The following is a 21,768-nucleotide window of genomic DNA, read 5'->3' as shown; positions in this document are numbered from 1 at the left end:
CTCAAGTGTCATCTTTTCAGTGAAGCCTTCTTTGACACTCCCCACACCCCCAAATGCCTACCTCCTTTTCCCCTGCCTTATTTTTCTCCATTATTCTTGTTACTGTCTAACATACTATACATTCTACTTACATAATTTGTTTATAATCTGTTTTCCCTACTAGAAAGGAGTTCTGTGAGGGCAGAATTTTTTGTTTACTCACTGATATATTATCTTCAGTATATAGAACAATGTCTAGAAGACAATCAATATCTATTGAATAAATTATTCTTTTACCAGAGGTAAAAAAAGCAAGGGCTATGGTGAGTTTGGGCAAGGGGTTAGATCAGAAGTGAATTTTGAAAGGTAGATCTAACATTCTATCATAATAATTACAATGATTAGCACTTATTGCACATTCATTATGTACCAGTTACCATGGTAAGTGCGTTAGATTCATTCCTTTGTTAAAGTGTATAGTTATCAGAAAGGATTTCAGAGTCCCAATTTTGAAACTTAGTTGTTAATACAACGAGAAAAATTTGTTTCTTTTTCACAGGATTTAATATTACTTGTCACACCTGCAAATTTTAAGTTGGTTTTTACTAACCTGTAACAGTTGGGCTTCATCTTTCTTGAGAGGAAAGACACAAGTCAACCAATAGAAAATGATGAAAGGGTTTATACATAACACACCTAGATTCTCTATGGTCTGATACTATCTTGAGTCTATCTTTCCTTTGTCTGCTCACATACCCATATAGCCACTTGGAGGATATTTAGCCCAGAGATTTAAAAAAAAAAATGTTTTGATATTGTGTGTCTTCTTGTTTAGACTGCAATTGTCTGAGTTTAGAAATGAAGATTCCTCCAATATGCTGAAGTCATATTGGGCTGCTGGAGACTGGGGCACATTTAGGTCTCCTCCTCAGGGATCACTGGTAACTATTGTCTCACTCCCATTGCTTTTCTCCTTTTCACTCTTTTATTTTGTAGAAAACACATCCTGATTCACGTGCACGCCTTTCACTGTGCCTCAAGATCTCTCTCTTCAGAAATGCTTGGACTTATTTTTAGCACCACTGACTGGTGATAAGGAAAAAAGAAAAGCAGAGAAAAGTAAGGAGATGTATAGATATATATGGTGTGCCTCAGTTCACTCTGAAAAAAAGGTTAATATTCATCCAAAAAATTGCGAATTCCATCATCAGACTTGTTTTTCACATTTTTGAAAGTACAGCTGTTTGATCTTCAACAACTATAACAAGAGAGGTAGAGAATGAGACCACAGATGTTCTTTTTCCAACAGAGGTCTCTATAACATATGGAGACTTCTTCCCAGAGTGTGAATGCCCAACGAAATCCTGGGCAGAAGAATGATACGGGGAAACTGGACAGTTGTCAGTGAGTTTGTTCTTGTGAGCTTCTCAGCCTTGTCTTCTGAGCTGCAAGCTGTACTGTTTCTCCTTTTTTTGACCATTTACATGATTACCCTAATGGGCAATGTCCTTATCATCCTGGTCACTACAGCGGACTCTGCCCTACAAAGTCCTATGTACTTCTTCCTCAGGAACTTGTCCTTCCTGGAGATAGGTTTCAACTTGGTCATTGTGCCCAAGATGCTGGGGACCCTGCTCACCCAAGACACAACCATCTCCTTCCTTGGCTGTGCCACTCAGATGTATTTCTTCTTCTTCTTTGGGGCTGCTGAGTGTTGCCTCCTAGCCACAATGGCATATGACCGCTATGTGGCCATCTGTGACCCTTTGCGCTACCCAGTCATCATGGGCCGCAGGGCCTGTGCCCAGCTGGCAGCTGCGTCCTGGTTCTCAGGGATTCCGGTGGCTACTGTGCAAACCACATGGATTTTCAGCTTCCCTTTTTGTGGCCCCAACAGGGTGAACCACTTCTTCTGTGACAGTCCCCCTGTCATTGCACTGGTCTGTGCTGATACCTCTCTGTTTGAACTGGAGGCTCTGACAGCCACTGTCCTCTTCATCCTCTTCCCTTTCTTGCTGATCCTGGGGTCCTATGTTCGCATCCTCTCTACTATCTTCAGGATGCCCTCAGCTGAGGGAAAACGCAAGGCCTTCTCTACTTGTTCCTCCCACCTCCTGGTTGTCTCGCTCTTCTATAGCACTGCCATCCTCACATATTTCCGACCCCGGTCTAGCACCTCTCCTGAGAACAAGAAGATACTGTCGCTCTCCTATACGGTGGTGACTCCCATGTTGAACCCCATCATTTACAGCTTAAGAAACAGTGAAGTGAAGGCTGCACTGAGACGGGTCATCCGCAGGACCCTGGGCACACAGAAACTGTGACTGACTTAGATGGAAACTGAAAGAGTAGAATGCAAGGACAAAGAAAAGAAAAAAAATTCCTCAAATGGGTTTTTGGACTCCACTCTTTCCAGGAGCCACAGTATACCTACTGGGATTTTGGACTTTCCCCTGGGATCCATTTCTGAAAAGAACATGAGTGATGAAAGAAAGAACTGCATGCAGTAGGCCCAGGATCCTATGGGACTGTGGTATCAATGTCTCTGAAGATGCCACTAGTTTACACACATTAGGTGCACACCTGAAGGTTGACAAGTTTGCTACAATTTGCTATTTTTTGTTTTAACTTTTTCTTGAACTTCATATCATTTTGTAGTTTTTCTGCATTACTTTCTTCTATTTGTCTAAAAACTCTACATGCAACTTTTAAGGATCTTTTTGTTTACAAGGTAATGTAATGATAATAAATAGTAGAGTTTTGTTTCATTGTTTTATTCTTTTTTTGAAACAAAGTTTTATTCAGTACTTAGCATGTGTTAGACCCTGTTTAGGTCCAGAAGACATATTGGTGAATAAAACAGACAAATTTCTTGCCTCATGGAAATTATAGTGAGAGAGAGAAAATAAAAAGATACTTACAAACTCTACTTACAATTGAGGAGTTCTTCCTCTGCTAACTATATGGTCTGTGCTTCATCTGGAGAAAGACAATTCTACACTACTGACAATTGCCTCAATCTCAAATTATCCAACCTTAGATGTGAGAGTTGCTTGACAGAAAGGGTTAAGGAATTTGCAGTCAAGTATAAGTGGACATATTATAGGAAACTGCTGTGAATAACTCCAAGTTTCTTTGTTTACTAATTTTTTCCAGAAAATTTATTGTGATTGAATGAAGTCAACTGTCCATTTTAAGTTTGGGTATAACTCAACCAATGTAGCAGCCACACTTCATGATTTTGTCCAGTGAACATTGCCCAACTCTTGACTCTTGGCAAACAGCAGACTTGAGACATGGACACCATAGCTTTTGTGAACTATTCATAAGAATGTATTTATAATTAATAAAGTAAAATAGCGTTTACTGCATAGGCATGTCCTCTCCACAAACCCTAGAAACAACTCTAACGCTCTGTACCATGGAGGTATCAGGACCAGTTCAGTCTCCCACACAAAGTCTCCTTCAACTCACATGTATCAGGGCTCCAGGAGGGCAGCGCATTCTGAACATCACCACTGGAATTTGCAAATGAAAAGGCAGATTACAGGGTTTTATTTGCATGATGGCAATCACAGAACTAAGCAGATTGGCTCCATTTATAAATTTATCATCTCTAATTTTAGCCAATTGGCCCTGGCTGGTTTAGCTCAGTGGATTGAGCGTCGGCCTGCGAGCTAAGTGTCGCTGGTTCGATCTTCCAGTCAGGGCACATCAGAGAAGGAAAACTCTGACTCCAAAAAACCTCCGCTGCCTTGCGGCATACCTCTTCAGGGGAAAGGCTAAGGGAGTAAACCCCGACAGAAAATCCGGAGCCGGAGTCCCTAAGGCGGTTTGACGTTGTAGTCAACACCGGCAACTCCTGCGGCGCACCTGAAGCCAAGCTGTATTGACTCCGTCTTTCCCTTGGATCCTTCAGCTGCGAAGAGAGGGGGGGTCTGCTGCATGGGCAACAGCAGACCCTCCATATCACCCTGCCCAGGCTCTGTAGCTTCAACACGGGAGGAGACAGATACCGTGTCACTCCCGAGTCGGACTGCACAGCCATTCTCGGCGGTGCAGATAGACTCTTGGGAAGCTACACCATCGTCTCTCGAGACGAACGGCTGCCGACGACGACGACGAATTTTAGCCAAGCTTTAATCACTGCCTCACATTCATTTTACTTGATCTTAGTATGGTAGGTAGTATGGTAGGCAGAATAATGGGCCCACAAAGACATCCACATCCTAGTTCCCTGTACATATGTTACTTTATATAGTAAAAAGGACTTTGTTGATGTAATTACATTAAGGATCCTCACATGGGGAGATTAGCCTGGATTTCTTTTTTTTTTTAATACAGTAACAGAAAACCAGAAGGTGGGTCAAGGATGACCTTGAAACATTTATTCCCATGGCTTCCTCACCTCTTTATACCTAAGTCCACAGCTCCTACCTGGCAGCCTTCTATACATGACTACCCTCTCCACGTTCTGGTTGCCTTCTCTTGGCCCTTTGGCCCAAGGATTGGTAATAGCTTCTTCTCTTGCTGCCCTGCAATGTCACTATTTCTTGTTGGTTTCCAAAACCTTGTCTTTACCTTTATAAAGGGTGTGTCCTAATAGATATAGTATTTATGCCTCTAATAAGAGTGTGAGAAGTACATAAATTTTGCTTCATTATACCCCTACTCTTCACTAGCCACCTCAAACATATATAAGCATGGGCAAAAGTAAGTTTCCAAATACTACAAATAAATAATACAATAATAAATAAATTAATAATAATAATAATAATAATGCAAGAATACACTCTTTGTTTCTTGAACTCACAACTGTAAACCTACTTTTTCCCACAACTGTATGTAGGTATAAGAGTATGCACACATACATGTAGTACCTAGCTCATAGTAAATGATTAAGTAATGCTTTCTCATTTATTATCTGATGATGCAAAGAAATATCAAAAAATAAAAGAATTGGAGTAGGTTTGGGGGTACATAAATATTAATATATAGCATTTTTAATAAGATAGACTTTAAAGGTTCCACGGTTTATAAAATGTGAGTGTTTTTCAGGGGATTTCCTAACTCTCAGGTACTAAAAGACCAACCAGGAGGAAGACCCTCCTTCCTATTGCTCCATGAATCATTGCCTTCTTCTTCTACAGAAGAAGTGCTGGATGAAGGATGGAGGATTGGGCCCACAGACAAGGCCCAAGGTTGAGACTCATACCACCTTCTAGTCTTGCTGAGGAAACCACTCAGCAAGTCTTAGAAGTAGGTAGCCAGGAGGGTCTTGCTGTCAGTGGCAAACTCCAAGCCTGCATCGGAAATTCCTTGTGGCCACTTTCCTCAGAACTCTCTTCATGTCCTTGTTCCTTAGGCTGTAGATGAGGGGATTGAGCATGGGGGTCACCACTGTGTAGAACACAGACACCAGTTTTTCCTGTTCTTTGGAGGACTTTGGTGTCATGTAAGTGACAATTGCTGACCCATAAAAAAGAATGACCACCATGAGGTGGGAGCCACAGGTAAAGAATGCCTTGAGTCTCCCCCCAGCTGACTTCATCCTGACCACAGTCACTATGATGTGGCCATAAGACACCAGGATTAGGGAAACAGGTATGAGGAGAAACACGATCCCCATGAGGAAAATGACCATCTCTGAAACCCGGGTGTCTGTGGATGCCAGGACCAGCAGTGCAGGTGCCTCGCAAAAGAAATGAGCAACATTATTGCTGCCGCTGGAGGGTAGCCTTAGCGTGAAGGTGGTGTCCACCACAGACACCAGGGTGCCGCCGGCCCGTGATCCCTCAGCCAGCTGGACAACACCCTCCGAGTCATGATGCTGGGGTAATGCAAAGGGTTTCAGATGGCCACACACCGATCATAAGACATCACTGCCGAAAGGGCACACTGTGTACCCCCCGAAGTGAAGGAGAGTAGAAGCTGAGCTTCACAACGTGTGAATGAAATGACTTTCTTTCTGGATGGCAGGTGGACTAGGGCCTGAGGAACAATGTTGGTAGAGAAACAGAGGTCAGCCAGAGATAAATTGCAGAGAAAGAAATACATGGGTGTGTGAAGCAGGGAGTCAACTAGAACAAGGGACATGAGAAGCAGATTTCCAACCACAGTGATGAGGTAAACACCCAGGAGTAAGATGAATAGTAGCTGCTGGGTGTGTGGGTTGTCAGAGAGTCCCAGAAGGAAGAATTCTGTCACCTGTGTCTGATTTGTCTGTCTCATGGTTTGTCTCCTTTTTCAGTACAAAGTCACTACACACTAAACATAAGTGTGTATAACGTATGAAATTGTATAATTCAGAGTTGGAGGGCTTCGTGATTGCCTCCAATCACTACTAACCACTTCAAGAATCTCCTTTACAAGGTTTTTAGAAGATGATCATGCTGCTTTAGTTGGAACATTTTCAATTTTGCAAAACTTAGTACTTTATAATATGATGTATTCACTTTTAATGTCATCTGGCAAGTGTAGAGTAGATCAAAAAGTCATCTTCTTTATTTATAATATTGCAGGTCTAATAATAAAAAGATAGATTGAATTCACACATAAAGTCATACTATTTAATTTCACTTTATTAACTAAAACTTTGAGTCTTATACTGCTCTTGCCACACCTTTCCCATCTCATGTTGGTGCAGATGATTTTAATTCGTTGGACATACAACTGTTTCTTCTGCCTGCTTCTTGAAAGGGTAGTCACAAAGGTATAATAAATCAAATGGAACTGAATTTTGTCTTAGAGAACATGACCTGTTTTGAAGGAGCTAGGAAACCAAGAGGTAACTCTGGATAGTGCACCCTAGTCTCTCTGGAAATCCTATTCTTCCCTCCAGTTGAAGCTTCCAAATATCAATCTCAACCATCAGTGAACTTCCAAAATAACAGATGCACCATCATGACATAGTTTCTATTTTAAACCACCAGCATGGCTAGTTTTCTCTGTTTAGACTAAGCAGCACTAATTTCCCTGCTATCTGGCTGCTATTCCTAGAAATTACAAACTCCTTTTAAAATTTGACTCTCTTATCTGATAGAGACCACCTAACTAGGTGTGTCCTCCACATAACTAGGACACACTGTATTTTTAAATTCTACTGGTTTTTGCTCAGCCTTCTAATAGTCCCGCTATTTAAAGGTATGCCTGCTACATAGAGTTAGCATCATTTCCATTGAACATTCATCACACTTTGAATACTCAAGTCACCTTATTTGTTGAGTAAATGTTATTGGCCAAACACTTCCTTGGTAATGGGGATACAGACAGAAGATCCACCTTCTGAGGCCAAAGACTCTCAGATAGGAGGGAACAGACTATAGTTGTGTTTTCTCTCCAGTGCCAGTGTGTTTCCTGGAACATCACAGATTCACAGAAAATATTAGTTTAACAAATGAATGTACTGGACCAAGTGAGTTCATATGATCTAACAATTACTTAAATCAAACTAATATATACTTACTTCTAATGGGAAATACAGCCTATTGTTAAATAGCTGATATAAAAAAAAACTTTGAGAACACAAGCTATTTTAAGATAGGTACTTTTGGAATTACCATCCACTAGTGGAAAGTACTACCTGGTTAGTTCTTAAATTCTCCAGGTTATGGCTCAGCTCAAGTCCTTTAGACTTACTTCTTCTGCCACAGTTCACATCCTTCCCAGAGGTATTAATTGTGTGTCTAGATCTCAGGGAAAATTAAATAGAAAGCAAATAATGTTTCTTGGTTTTGATGAAAAAAATAGGGTAAAACTAAAGTTGTCACAAAATTCTAAAGGGCATTTACAGGATATTGCTCATTTCTATGCCTTCTTATCCACCCTCCCCCCATCTCTGACACACATAGAAATAGACACAGACACACACAAGTACACACATTCATAGACATCGAGTATAGCCTAGATACATAACTGTACTTACAGCATGATGTACTTACCTCTGTCATAGCTTTAACAAATTATATTGAAGTTATTTTCTTTCTCTGTTACTGTGAGACATTCAAGAGCAGCGACCACATTTGACTCATCTTTATTCACAGCAAATAAGATAAATCCTGGCACAGAATACATGTCCAACGCATATTTTTGAGCTGATTTGACTCAAGTCAAAGTAGCAGGAGACAGTTGAATGAATCCAAAATGAGTGTGACTTGTGACCTGTCAGATGGCAGGAATGCTCACTGACCCTGGGAGTACAATACTAGAAAGCTACATCCCAATTTGTTTTTTAAAATATTATTCTCCCATGCAAATGTGGAGGAGAAAATGCTCCACCAGGCCACCTCAAGGTCAGGAAGCTTCTGTAATAAAATCATGTCTTTTGTCAACCTTTCATGTTATTCTGCCTTTTCTCCAGATTTAACATCAACTTGTAAGTTTATTTCTCTAAAGATGACATATATTACTAGGTGTGGAATAGAATGATAGGGTCAAAAAGCTATGCATTGTCTAATTCACATGTCTTTTAGGAAGAGGATACTGAGGAAATCCATAGGAACCAAGAGAAAACTATTAAATTTCTCTTCTTATTCCAAGATCTTCTGTCCTCACAATCACCTATTCCCTACCCTCCATACCCACTTACTATCTTCCCAGCCTCGTGCAGAGGCATAAAACTTACACCCAGAGGATCAATAACGAATGACTTCATGGAAGCTCTGCTTTTGTCTCCATCAGGTGAGGACCATGATTCTTCTTCACAGGGAATTCAACATTGTAATTGTGATTTGATAAGGCAGATCCACTGTGGGGAAAACCTTGGCTAGATCTATGACTGAAGATTTAGCCCTAAGAATTATATTGTTTGGACAAAATTAGTTGAATATAAAAAATCAAATGTAAGAACGGATTGAAACCAATTCACTCTCAATGTATGCCAGGTTACCCCCCTTTGTTCAACTCGTGCCTTCTCTTTCCTTCCCTCTAATAATCTTACAACATTTTCTCACCTGGTGGACAAAAACAGATCAAATTACCTTGTCGAAACTAGTAAACACATCTCACTGTTGAGAGGGAAACTGCTGCAGGTGTATTGGCTACAGGATGAGCAGAGTGGACTGGGAGCATCTTGTCGCGAAGTCAAAGTGCTCAGTAAAATCAAGGACAAGGCAGGAAGGGGAATCCCCACATCTCCCACATTCAGTGGTCTTATAATTGATTTCAGAGCATGCTCTGCAACAATAGATCCATTTAAATGAGATGAACTAAGGGATGCATGAGCAGTCTCTGGAGCTGCTACAGTGCTCAGGAGAATTCTGAATCATTGGGGTGAATCCTGAGCTGCATTTTCTATCAAGAAGCTTCTTAATGGTAACCAGGAGGACAAAAAAATAACATGTTCTTAGGACTCACATCTCCATTTGTGGGAGAATATGGATGCAAAAATCCCAACTAAGAGGAGAGCCAATTGAATCCATAAGAGTATTTAAAAATAATATGGCATAATTAAGTATGATTTATCTCTGGGATGCAAATATGTTTCAAGATCAGAAACCCAACAAAGAAATTCATAAATTTACTACACTGAAAAGTAAAATCAGATAATAATCTCAGAGATGTACAAAAAACATGTATTAAAATATATTTATTATTATTTTTTTAATTTTATTTTTTGGTTTTTCAATTACAGTTGTCCCATTTTTCCCCCACTGCTCCCCCTGTTTTGTTTTTTTAAAAAATCTGGTTGGTTATGCATCAAAACCCAACACATCTCATATTTAATATCGAAATTTTTGGTTCAGTCTCTAAGATAAGAAACAAGACGAGGATACTGTTCTCACCATTACTGTTTAGCGTAGTACTGAAAGTAATGAAGAATACCATGAAGAAAGAAAAAATATAAGTAATATAAGATATAAAAAATGGAAGGTAAGAAATAAAACTGTACTACTTGCTGATCATATGATTACCAACCTAGAAAAAAAAACAAAAACAAAAATTTCAATAAAGAAACTGTTACAAATTATAAAGAAAGGTGTACAAGTTTTCTATATCAGAGCTCAACCTTAAAAAAAATTAAAACAATTTTTCTACCTCTCTACCAGCAATAACCAATTGGAAAATGTAATTTTAAAAACAGGGTACAATTTCACAATAGCAACAAAAATTATAAAGTATATAGAAATGAATTATGGGGATAAAAAATTAGCTCTAGTAAAGTAGAAGATAATTAGAATGAATGGACAGATATTTCATCTTTTGGATCACATGATTTTAATATCATAAAGATATCATTTCTCCCCAAATTGGTCTATAAATTTAGGGCAATACCAATAACCATTCCAGCTGGATGTTTTGAGTAACCCAGAGATTTACTTTTACATTTATGTGGAGAAATAACAATCCACACTTAGTTGGAATATTGAAAGAGGTAATCTAGGATGCGCTGCCAGCTATTAAGACAGACATATTGCCAAGCCACAAAAATAAAAGCCAGGTGGTACTGGTGCAAAAAGTGACTAATAAATAAGTGGAGCAGAACTTAGAGCTTGTAGATAGACCTCTATGTAAATTTAATGTAAAACAAAGGAAATTCCAAATATCATTAGGGAGAGAACAAATAGTTTAGTAAAAAATGTTGGTAAAAATTAGTTTACTACAATGAGAAAAATAAAACTGAATTCCTACCTAACCTGACAAAAGGAGGTAGTCTCTAAATGGATTAAATACAGTATTCCCTCACTTATCGCAGGTATTACATTCTAGACACCCCTGTGATAGGTGAAAATCCACGAAGTAGGAACCTTACATTTATTTTAGTACTTATACATATTTTAAGGCTTTATAAACCCTTCCCACACACTTATAAACCATTCCCAGTCCCTTATTAACCTTTCCCACTCCCTTATTAACCTTTTCCACACTTTTATAAACACTACTTATGTTCTTAAACATATTCTACACTCTTAAACCTATGTAACTTAAACAACATACATATACAGTACTGCAAAACCCTGTGATATAGCAAAAAATCAGCAATAAATAATTAAATATAATATTTCTAAAAATCCCGCGATACAGTGAGGCCACGATAAGTGAACCGCGATTTAGAGAGAGACTATTGTACCTAAAAGTTACAATAGAACAATGACATTATAGAAGAAAACATAGCAGCATATCTTACTACTTAGAGTAAAGAAATTCCAAAGCGCAATCCATAAGAAAAAATTTGCTGAATTTTCTTTCATCAAAATTTGGGATTTGTGTTTAGTGAAGAACATTAAGAACAAAGTTAAAAGATAGATGAGAAAATTGATGGAATATTTGCTTTATCTGAAACCAACAAGAAATAAGAATTTACTATCAGGATTCTACAATGAATTAGAAAAAATCAACAAGAAAAGGAAGAACCTCATCCCCCCAAGAGAAAAAAGAGCTGAGAATATATAAAGGGGATTTACAAAAAAGTAACTCTAAATGGCTCCAGGAATATAAAGCAATGCTCAAATTCATTAATAGACAAAAGTCTACAAAGTAAAATATCAAAGAGATATTTATTTACCTGTATTAGACATGCAGAAATTAGAAATTCAGATACAATAAAGGCTGGCAAACAGTAAACAAAAGAGGAGCACATTTGCATGTGGGATGAGGTACAATCATTCTGGGAAGGAATCCAGTATTACTTGGTCATCTTATGCTTATGCATATTCTATGAAGTAGTAATTATTGAGACAAAAACATTCTCACACAGACTCATTATTGGGATATTTTTGGATCTATTATTTGTGTTGGTAATATGTTGTGTAATTTGGATACCCTCACTGAGAGAGGAAATAAATGAAAATGCAGTGGATGAACACCAAGATACTCCACAGCAATCAGAAGAGCTTGGAGGTACATGTGGCAACATGAATGCTCTTAAAGACTTAGAACTGAGTGAGAAAGTCAGAAAAAAAGTCATATAACACATCATTTATATAAATTAAAAATACATACACAAACAACATAATGATTTTGCAAGAACAAGATAAAGGCACTGCATACACTAGAATGATTATGAGGTTAATGGGAATCATGTATAGACAAATAAACAAGAAATGGGCTTTGAAATCAGTAATTATGGTAATATGTTATACACCGAGGAATGTACTTTAATTCAATTCTTCACACCTGAGAATCAAACAAATAAACAAACAACAGGAGGAAGTATTGCATGGTGCTCGTACAGAAACAGAAAATCAGAAAAGGGAGAGAGCATAGAGTATAAAAATAAACCAAATTTTATTTTTTATGTTTTTATATTAAAAATTGGGGAGCGTAACTTTGGTTAATAACATTGTATAAGTTTCAAGTGTACAATTTTATAATACATCATCTGTGTACTCCATTGTGTGCCCACCACCCGAAGTCTGGTCTCCTTTTGTCACCATATATTTGACCCTTTTACTCTCTTTATCCTCCCTACAACCCCCTTCCCCTCCAGTAGCCAACAAAGTGATATCTGTCTATGAGTTTGTTTTGCTCATTTGTTGCTTTTTGTTTTATATTCCACATATGAGTAAAATCAAATGGTTCTTGCCCTTTTCTGACTTATTTCGCTTTTCATGATACTCTCAAGATCCATCCATGTTGTCACAAATGGCAATATTTCATCTTTTTTATGGCTGAGTAGTATTTCATTGTTTATGTCTTCCAGATCTTCTTTATCTAATCATCATTTGAAGGACACTTAAGTTGTTTCCATGTCTTGGCTATTGTGAATAATGCTGCAGTGAACATAAGGGCACATGTATCTTTGTAGTATCTTGTATATAAGACATTTAAAATTGATAGGGAATTATCTCATAAACGGTGCTAAGTGAACCATTTGGGGGAAAAACTAAGGATATCTATCTTATGCCTTATATCAAAATAAATTCTAGTTGTATCAAGATATAAAAAAGGCCACATACATAATCAAAACTGAAAATCTTAGAGAAAGAAATAAGTAATTTTTAAAAGCATTATTTTTCATAACAGTTGCCTTTCAAATATTAACACAAAAATCAGAAGTCATAAAGAAAAAAACTGATTAATGTGCCTAGATTAAATTATAAATCACATGCGTGATACAAACATCCATAAAGAAAGCCAACTGGCAAAGTGGAAAAAGACTTATTTCCAAGGCAAAATCAAAGAGCCAATTTTTTCATAATATTTAAGGGTTTTACAGAGCAGTAAAAGAAAGTTTAACAACCCAGTAAAAGAAAATTAGCAAAAGAAACAGTCCTTTTACAGTAAAAGAAACAAAAATGATTAATAAACATATAAAATTATGCTCATCCTCAAGTACAAAGTATTATATAATAAAAGAGCAAAATTGAAGAGTGTAACACCAATTGTTAGTAAAAGTGTAACTAAATAGGTACTTTTTTGCAATTTTGAAGGGAGTGCAAATTAATGCAACTAACAATGTTTATTGATATTTTAAAGGAATAAAGATGTAGACCCAGCAACTAAGCCTCGGGAAACTTACTCTTCAAATATATTTGACAAGGACACAAAGACATATGTGCAAAGATTTTTTTTTAATGTCTAAAAATTGGAAATAACCCAAATGTCCATTAATATGGATATGGTTAAATAAATCATGGCATATTTATACTACAGAACATAATCCATTTATTTTTAATGAGTTAGATTTATATGTGCTATGAAAATAAAACTAAACTATAAATGATGTGTAAGCCGAACCACAAAACCAGTGAAACAGTAGAATTCAAGTTAACAGCATTTCCTTAATATGATAGATTGATGTTTTCTGAAAGTAAATTGCCACACGAAAAATGATTTGGGACTATCAGCTTCAGGGTGCTTCCTTGAATCCAACATGCCTGTACTACTATTTGATGCCTCAATTCTTCCACCATCTTTTTCTTACATCATTTAGCCTTTAGAGAATATGGATACATCATTTAGATATAAAACTCAACTTCGATTTTTTTTATTAGCTTGAGAGTATTACAGGAGTTTCATTTTCATGTGGCCAAACCAAAGTCTCAATTGAATAGTTTAAGAAGCAAATAGTTTCAGAAACAGTTGTATACAAATGTTCTTTGACTCTGAATTATCCCCACAAAAGAAAAGCTTTGACTTTATGTCCAGTAAAAGTACATACGCAACTTTAATATAACAGCACACTCAAAACTCCTGTTGTCATGTTGATATTAGGACAGTACTAACCAACTTAAACTCCGCTACTTAAGGTGATATAACATGGCACCTTAACAACCATAAACCAAAACGAGAGTGCAACTCTTCAATCTGCGTTACTCAGATAGGAAGTTGGCATTCAGATAATCCAATATATGCCCAATGTCCTTTCTATTTAATCACCATATAAATGAAAACACAAGTTTGATAACTTGTAAATCTCTGGGAATATATCTGCTGATGTCATTTGAATGACACTGGTGTACAGTTTGAAAGATTTGGAGGCTTTAGTCTGGGATTTCAAATGTAGCACTAAGTGCTCTAGGGTGTCTCAGAGGATGGAAAGATAATAAAATTGAGGGCTGTTAAAGCTCCAGGGAATCTCTTATTTACATCACTCTCAGCACCTCACCTTTAAATAGTCCCCTGAAGAAAAATCTTTTGTTCAGAACTGGGCTCTAGGAGAACCAGAGTTTTTACCTTGAATCAAATAAGGCAGAAAGGCTTGGAATGAAGTCCCACTCATAGGATGACTCTAGTGTAGGCCTTGAGAGGCATTGCTTAGGAGCCAACCCACAGCTGGTGCAGGCTGGTGGATCTGCAGGCTGCAGAAGTCATTCCCTCCCACGCTTATCCTGGATTCCTAAGTCAATGACTCCTCAACCCTGCTTCTGCTTGGTCTCTGCCCTCAGGTGAGAGTGGGAAAGCTGCTGCTAAGCCTCGGTCTGTAGGATTCTCCAGTACTGGTTGGGGGGCTGGGGTGGAGGGGTGGGAATGGTGTTGGGAAAGATGAACTTTGTCATTTATTCTCCTACATATCAACTTTTTCCTTGCTAAGTCTCAGGGACAGCATTTCTATTTCCATTCTTCAGAAACCCAACCCCCAAAGCCTCTTCCAGACTTTCTTCTTAGGGATGAGGTTGTTTCCAGAGAGATCACAGAGGCCGCGTCCTCCCACAGTCCTTCCCTCTTGCTGTTGAAAAGCCTCTCTGCCCGATTTCTCCCTCCCTTGCCCACTGCTGTCAGCCCTTCAGTTTTCATTGTTCCCTTCAGCTTGCATTCGTTCCACCATCTCCCATTGAACAAACAGAGAACCTGAAGGAAACTAGGAATCCTGCTTTGAGGAACCTCAAGAGCCTCTTGATCTTGAGCAGGCTCTGAGTCTAGGAGATGTGAGGGAACCAAGACAGTATGGGACACTGTCTTAGGGATGCTGGCATTGCTGCTTCTAATCCCCATCATGAGTAAGAGCAGGTGGAGGAGAGCAGGTCCAATTACATTAGCACTGTCCATCTAGTCCAGAGGAGCATACTGACCCCCACTGCTGGTGCCATCACACCTACACCCTATACTACAATATCCTTCCTCTACAAGCCAGGCATGGTGCGTTCCCATATACCCAGCCTTGATCAGTATCCAGTTGGCTCAGTACCCAATTAATTACCTACTCTGCAACTCCTTTTGTTATGGTGAAAAAGTTGGTGGCCATAAGTGTTCATATATAAGAATATGAAATACTTCTGTGAGTATATCCGTGATGAGTGGATGTGTACATGTTTGTATGAGATATTGTTTATATGTAGCATGTGTGGACAATAATTCACATGTATGCAGTTGTGTGGGTCATAGTCATTATGAGATTTCTGGAAAGGCCATATTAGTTACAAAGTTGTTAAGGACTCAGAAGGACAGAAGATTCATTACACAGGCTTTCAGTTTGGGGGCAACAGCAGACTCACAGATCTCTTCCTGCATCCCTTCTTCCTTCTGCTTTTCTCCACATCTCTATGTTCAGCTCTCTGTCCCTGCTTTCTTCTAAGTTCTATTTCCTTTATTCTATTTTAACCACTCTTAGTTTTTTTTCCTCATCTTCTGTCCATATTACATCATGTTAAATTAATTAGTAAAATTGATAGTTATATGAAATCTTTGGAGTGTAAAAGAATAATTATTCCTGACCTTTCTTGGAATGTAAATATACAACAGTTCCTTTTCTTACCTCCTTTTTCACTCAATTATTACTCTCCTTTTCTGTTTGGAGATTAAATCATATTCTTCCCCATTCCACATATACACACATGTGTACATAAGTGTACAAATCTTACCTTTGAGAGATAGACAACTGTTCTTTATATTTACTGTACAGTCTGTACCTGGATTTAAATTACAACCAACTGCCCTGATTGTTGTGGTTCAGTTGATTGGACATCATCTCATAAGGCAGAATTTTGCCACTTCTAGTTCTGGTCTGGGTATGTGCCTGGGTTGCGGGTTTGGTTCTTGGTCAAGGTGCCAGTAAGGGTGCATATAAGAGGCAACCAATCAGAGTTTCTCTCACATATTAATGTTTCTCTTTCTCTCTCCCTTTCCCTCTCTCTCTAAAAATAAATAAATAAAACTTGTAAAAATTACAACAAACTTATAAGAATAAAAATATTATATTTAGCATTAATTAGAACAAGTTGGATAGCAAAAGAGATAAAAATATCCAATTAGGTGTCAGTTTTAAATGAGCCTCTTCTACAGGACTTGATATATAGTAAAACCAAAGTTTTTCTTTTTGTTGGTGCCAAACAGGTAAATAGGCATAACTCTCAATGGGCGCAGAAAACCAAACCTTTGTGGCTGAATTTATATTCCTTGGCCTTTCACGGGACTTGCACACCCAGATCCTGCTATTTATTCTTTTTCTCATCATTTACCTACTGACTGTGCTTGGAAACCTGCTTATCATCATTCTCATCTTTGTAGATTCTCAACTTCACACGCCCATGTACTTTTTTCTTAGAAATCTCTCTTTCGCAGATCTTTGTTTTTCTACGAGCATTGTCCCTCAAGTGTTGGTCCACTTACTGGTAAATAGGAAAACTATTTCTTTTGGAGGGTGTATGACACAGATAATTGCCTTCCTTCTGGTTGGGTGTACAGAGTGTGCACTGCTGGCGGTGATGTCCTATGACCGGTATGTGGCTGTCTGCAAGCCCCTGCACTACTCCACCATCATGACACAACAGGTGTGTCTCCAGCTGGCCATTGCATCCTGGGCCAGTGGAGCATTAGTGTCTCTGGTGGACACCACCTTTACTTTCCAACTTCCCTATCGAGGACTGAACATTATCAATCACTACTTTTGTGAACCTCCTGCACTCCTGAAGCTGGCTTCAGCAGATACCTACAGCACAGAAATGGCCATCTTTGCAATGGGCGTGGTCATCCTCTTAGCTCCTGTCTCCCTGATCCTTGTCTCCTACTGGCATATTATCTCCACTGTGATCCAGATGCAGTCTGGGGAGGGCAGGCTCAAGGCTTTCTCTACCTGTGGCTCCCATCTCATTGTTGTGGTCCTTTTCTATGGGTCAGGAATATTCACCTACATGCGGCCAAACTCCAAGACCACAAAAGAACAGGATAAGATGATATCTGTGTTCTATACAGTGGTGACGCCAATGTTGAACCCCATAATTTATAGCCTGAGAAACAAGGATGTCAAAGGGGCTCTCAGGAAACTAACTGGAAAAAAGTCTTTCTCTCAGAGGTAGTGACCTCTGGGTGTCACTTTTTGAGCTATGGTAACATCCTTAAAAGAGGAGCAGAACTTTGATAGGCAGTTATGAATTGGGTTGTTTCAAAAAGAAGCATGAAAGTGAAGGACATGTTCTAGAAACTGTGAATACTGCATTCTAAGCTCTAGGACATAGGAAAAATAAAAGGTTGAAAAATTAGATTATATCCTGAATATAAAAAGTGTCGTGTTATTTTGAAGGAGTTTGTTGTTAATTCATCTAACATGGACATGTTTTAAGCATGATCACAATTAAATCTAGGAGGTATAAACTGGATTATCCTGAAATAAGCTCTAATATAAATTGCATGTATAATTTTAATATCAAAGATGTTTCAAGTTTGGATGTCACAGTCATACAAACCTAGGAATAGGCTTTAACTATAACAATCAAAATATCTGTAGAGGTCTTTAATACTGAGATCAGGGACCATAGGGTTTCATTTTGTAGAAAGGTACTAGAGGCAATAATATTTTCTAGTTCATATGTTCTCTCCTGAAAGCTCCAGAGTTTTTTATATTATCAATCCAAATTTCATATAATCATGGAGTATCAAAATAAAAAGTGAATTCAACGTCTTCTAATCCAACTATACATAGGTCTGAGGCTTAACCCACTCCATAATATTTTTATTGAATCACTGTCTAGCATTTGCCTAAACAAGAATGATATAGCTCCTTCCTCTTGTGGGTTGTCCTCTTTCATATATAGATAGTTTTTCTATTAGAAATATGTTCCTCATGGTAGGTCCAAAACAATTTTTCTGTATCTTCAACCCACTTTTTCTAGTTTTACTCCTAGAACAATTTTTATCCTTCTATATCATAACTCACTACAGTCAGTTTCCATATTTCCCCCAGATAAATTCTCACACAACCACCACTAATTCTTTTAAAATTCCTTTATCTACCATAATTGCCATCCCCACTGTCCAAATTTTGAACCCACAGAATTCTGAGCAAAATAAAATGGTTACCGGTTTAAGGCACTACATTTTGAGATGGTTTGTTATGCAGCAATAGGTAACTGAAATGCTGAGAGAATAATGCTTTCATTTATTTCATCAAAATAGATGCTACTGGGCCTTTTTCACAATAGCAATGAAAAGCTGTCTGCTTGAAATTGCTACCTCTCACTCTATAGAGGGAATAAAGGGTCAGAAAGCTTCTAAAGAAAAAATTATTTAGTATACATATCCCAAAATCATAATAAATATATATCTAAGTCAGGGTTCTTGGCTGCAAGTAACAGAAACTCCTATGCATGATTAAAGGTAAAAGGACAAATACTGAAATGGTCATTCTAGTCCTGCAGCCAAAACCACATACCCAAATCATACCACAGAACTACTATTCAGCACTAGATGGCGCAATTTACCCTGCCAACACCTTGAATGCAGGCCCTGCTTCTATAACTGCTTATTTGCTGAGCCTGGGAATTGGCATGTTGTTGCTTCCTCTGCCACTAACATAAAAAGAGAAAAAAGAAGGAAAGGAAAGGAAAGGAAAGGAAAGGAAAGGAAAGGAAAGGAAAGGAAAGGAAAGGAAAGGAAAGGAAAGGAAAGGAAGGGTCTGATGAAAAACACTACCTCAGTCAGATGATCAAGGCTAACATCAACAGTGATAAGTCATGTTGATAGTATGTCTCCTTGAGCTGATATGATGGAAATAACACTTTCTGTGACCTGCTTCCTCCAAACTCATAACCTTAACTTAATCATGAGAAAAACATTAGGAAAATTCTAATAGATGAGCTTCCTATAAAATATATGACCACTACTCCTCAAAACCGTAAAGGTTATCAAAAACAAGTCTGAGAAATTGTCACAGCCAAGAAAAGCCTATGGAGACATGAAAACTAAATGTAACACAGCATCCCAGAAAAAGGATCAGTAAAAAAAAAAAAAATAATAATACAAAAATACAAACAAATTCTAAACAAAGCTGAATGAAGTATGGACTTTAGTCAATAATAAGGTATCAGTTATTTTAATTGTAATAAATGTGCCATAATAATGTAACTGATGAACAAAAATAGAAACAGAGGCATGGAGACATGGAACAGACTGTCAGCTGCCAGAGGGGAGTGGGGATGGAGGACTGGATGAAAGAACGTGAAGGGATTAACCAAAGAGCATACATGCAGAACCCATAGACTTAAACAAGAGTGTGGTGATGGCCAGAGGGAAGTGGAGGTGGGGTTGGGTGGAGGTGGGCAAAGAGGGGGATGGGGACATCTGTAATAGTGTCAACAATACAAATAAAATTGGAAAAAATAATGTGGAATAGTGGGAGCATATGGGAGCTTGCTGTACTATATCTTCTCAATTTTTCTGTAAATCTAAAACTGCTTTAAAAAAATAAAGTTTTTTTTAAAAAGACATGGAACTGTTTGCTGTCCTTGCTTTTTCATATTACAACCTCTTAATTTAAAGTCTAGACTGAGCGTATCTAATTGATTTCAACTTACATGCTGTGCCCTAGCTGCAATGAAGATGAAGAAATGGATTTCAGGCAATATTCAAGTTTTATGGAGGGAGGCACACTCTAAATTCTCCCCAAACTCACAGAAAACTGTAAACATAGAAAGGGCATTTCAGGATCAGAAGCCAAAATTTGACAAATGTCCATTACATATAGCGAATGAAATCAAATCACGCCCACTAATGTCTTGACTACCTAAAGATTCCAGATTGACCCGTGCAACTCACATGCTACACAATATAATATTCTGAGGATGTGTATAGCACAGAGCATTAACTGAAGAGATATAAGGAATCTTCTGTTCAACAGTAAGACAGTCCTCAACTGATTGTGTTTACTAATGTATTTCCAATTGCTAGTACAGTATCTGCTGCATTAGATTCGCAATATAAATTTGCTGAATGAGTATAGAAGTGGTTTAGGAAAAGTGTTGGCTTAAGTCAGGTCAAGTTTCTCTATGCATTTTTTTTTTAATGCAGACAGGTTAGTTAATAATAAGTGAATCACTAAATCCGAAGAGCTGAATTTCGTGATGATAAAAGAGAATGGAGTTTATAACAAACAATTCTATTCATCTTAAGGATCTAGTTCCAGATAGCTTCAGAGACTTTTATCTATATGGTGAAAGTAATATTTTTAGTGCTTCTCTAGGGATTACAGTAGACAGCTTTAACTTTTTCCAACCTACTTAATGTAACACCAATTCTGAATTGATAAGAGTTCATTTCCTTTCAGCACACTAAAGATGATTTTTCACTGTCTTCTGGGCTTTATGGTTTCTGATGAGAAAAGCCACAGACATTCAAATCATAATTCATGAGGAGGGGGGAGAGAAACTTTATAAAGTTGTGCCATAAACATAGCTGGACCTCCAGTGAGATGACTGTAACCTAAAAATGACGCTTGTTCAATTAGAGAGCAGCATCCGGGTTTCAGTGGACCTTTGAAGACACATGGTCAGAAACTTCATGTCTAGGAGAGCTAGAAAGAAAAGCTGGTCATTCTCCCTCCTACTTAGTGCATTTTTCATTTCCCTGCACTCTTAATTGCTGAAGAGAATGATTGAGCATGTTTACTGGCAATTCTTCCAAGTTAAATTTTTTCTTTTGCCTAGCTAGTTAAATATGACTTTTATAAAAGCCCATCCCATCACAAACAATTCATGACACATGTCATACGCCCAATCTTAGAAAATATCATTCCACCATTTCTGTTATCTCTTACCAATGGTTCTCTAAATCTTGCAGCATTGAGAGAATAGCTGTGGGACAAGTAGGAAGTGATCTGCACTTATAAATTAGCTGTGCTGTCTTTTAGTTTCAATAACTTGGGGGATGACAGCCTCTACCTTTATAGTATTATGGTGATGGTTGAGATTATACTTACAATTTACTTAGAGTAATGAATACAGAGGAGGTTGCAACAAAGCAAAAATTTTAGTTTCACATCTGTTCTTGGTCAGTACATGGCCTAGAGTTACAGCTCCTTCCTGAGAGCCTTTCCCTGATTGACTAGTTTGAGTTTTTCTGAGGCTCAATATCCTCTCCCATTACTATTTTCTCTATTTCTTTCTATCTGTCTGTAATAGCACCCCTACTCATGGCATC

The 21,768-nt window shown here is 37.9% G+C and overlaps 3 protein-coding genes across 3 annotated transcripts; 2 read left to right on the top strand and 1 right to left on the bottom strand.

Moving 5' to 3' along the window:
• Nucleotides 1-1,328: 1,328 nt before the first annotated feature.
• On the top strand, nucleotides 1,329-2,303 carry OR10A4 (olfactory receptor family 10 subfamily A member 4). Its single transcript, XM_090267677.1, has one exon. The coding sequence runs from the start codon at nucleotides 1,329-1,331 to the stop codon at nucleotides 2,301-2,303; it is 975 nt and encodes a 324-aa protein (XP_090123803.1).
• Nucleotides 2,304-5,263: 2,960 nt separating this feature from the next.
• On the bottom strand, nucleotides 5,264-6,210 carry OR2D2 (olfactory receptor family 2 subfamily D member 2). Its single transcript, XM_090267676.1, is given in 2 exon segments — nucleotides 5,264-5,790; nucleotides 5,793-6,210. Coding segments are annotated over 2 exon segments (945 nt in total).
• Nucleotides 6,211-16,688: 10,478 nt separating this feature from the next.
• Nucleotides 16,689-17,654, top strand: OR2D3 (olfactory receptor family 2 subfamily D member 3). The gene has a single exon (XM_090267675.1). It carries the CDS (start codon nucleotides 16,713-16,715, stop codon nucleotides 17,652-17,654), a length of 942 nt encoding a protein of 313 aa, XP_090123801.1. The 5' UTR covers nucleotides 16,689-16,712.
• The last annotated feature ends 4,114 nt before the right edge of the window (nucleotides 17,655-21,768 follow it).

Source organism: Furipterus horrens, unplaced genomic scaffold, assembly GCF_987537825.1.
Source record: "Furipterus horrens unplaced genomic scaffold, mFurHor1.1.pri manual_scaffold_2, whole genome shotgun sequence".
Classification (NCBI taxonomy): domain Eukaryota; kingdom Metazoa; phylum Chordata; class Mammalia; order Chiroptera; family Furipteridae; genus Furipterus; species Furipterus horrens.
This window is presented reverse-complemented; position numbering and strand designations above follow the sequence as displayed.

Bases quoted from the DNA above. Each gene is read 5' to 3' on its own strand.
- OR10A4 (XM_090267677.1), top strand. From the start codon at position 1,329: ATGCCCAACGAAATCCTGGGCAGAAGAATGATACGGGGAAACTGGACA.
- OR2D3 (XM_090267675.1), top strand. From the start codon at position 16,713: ATGGGCGCAGAAAACCAAACCTTTGTGGCTGAATTTATATTCCTTGGC.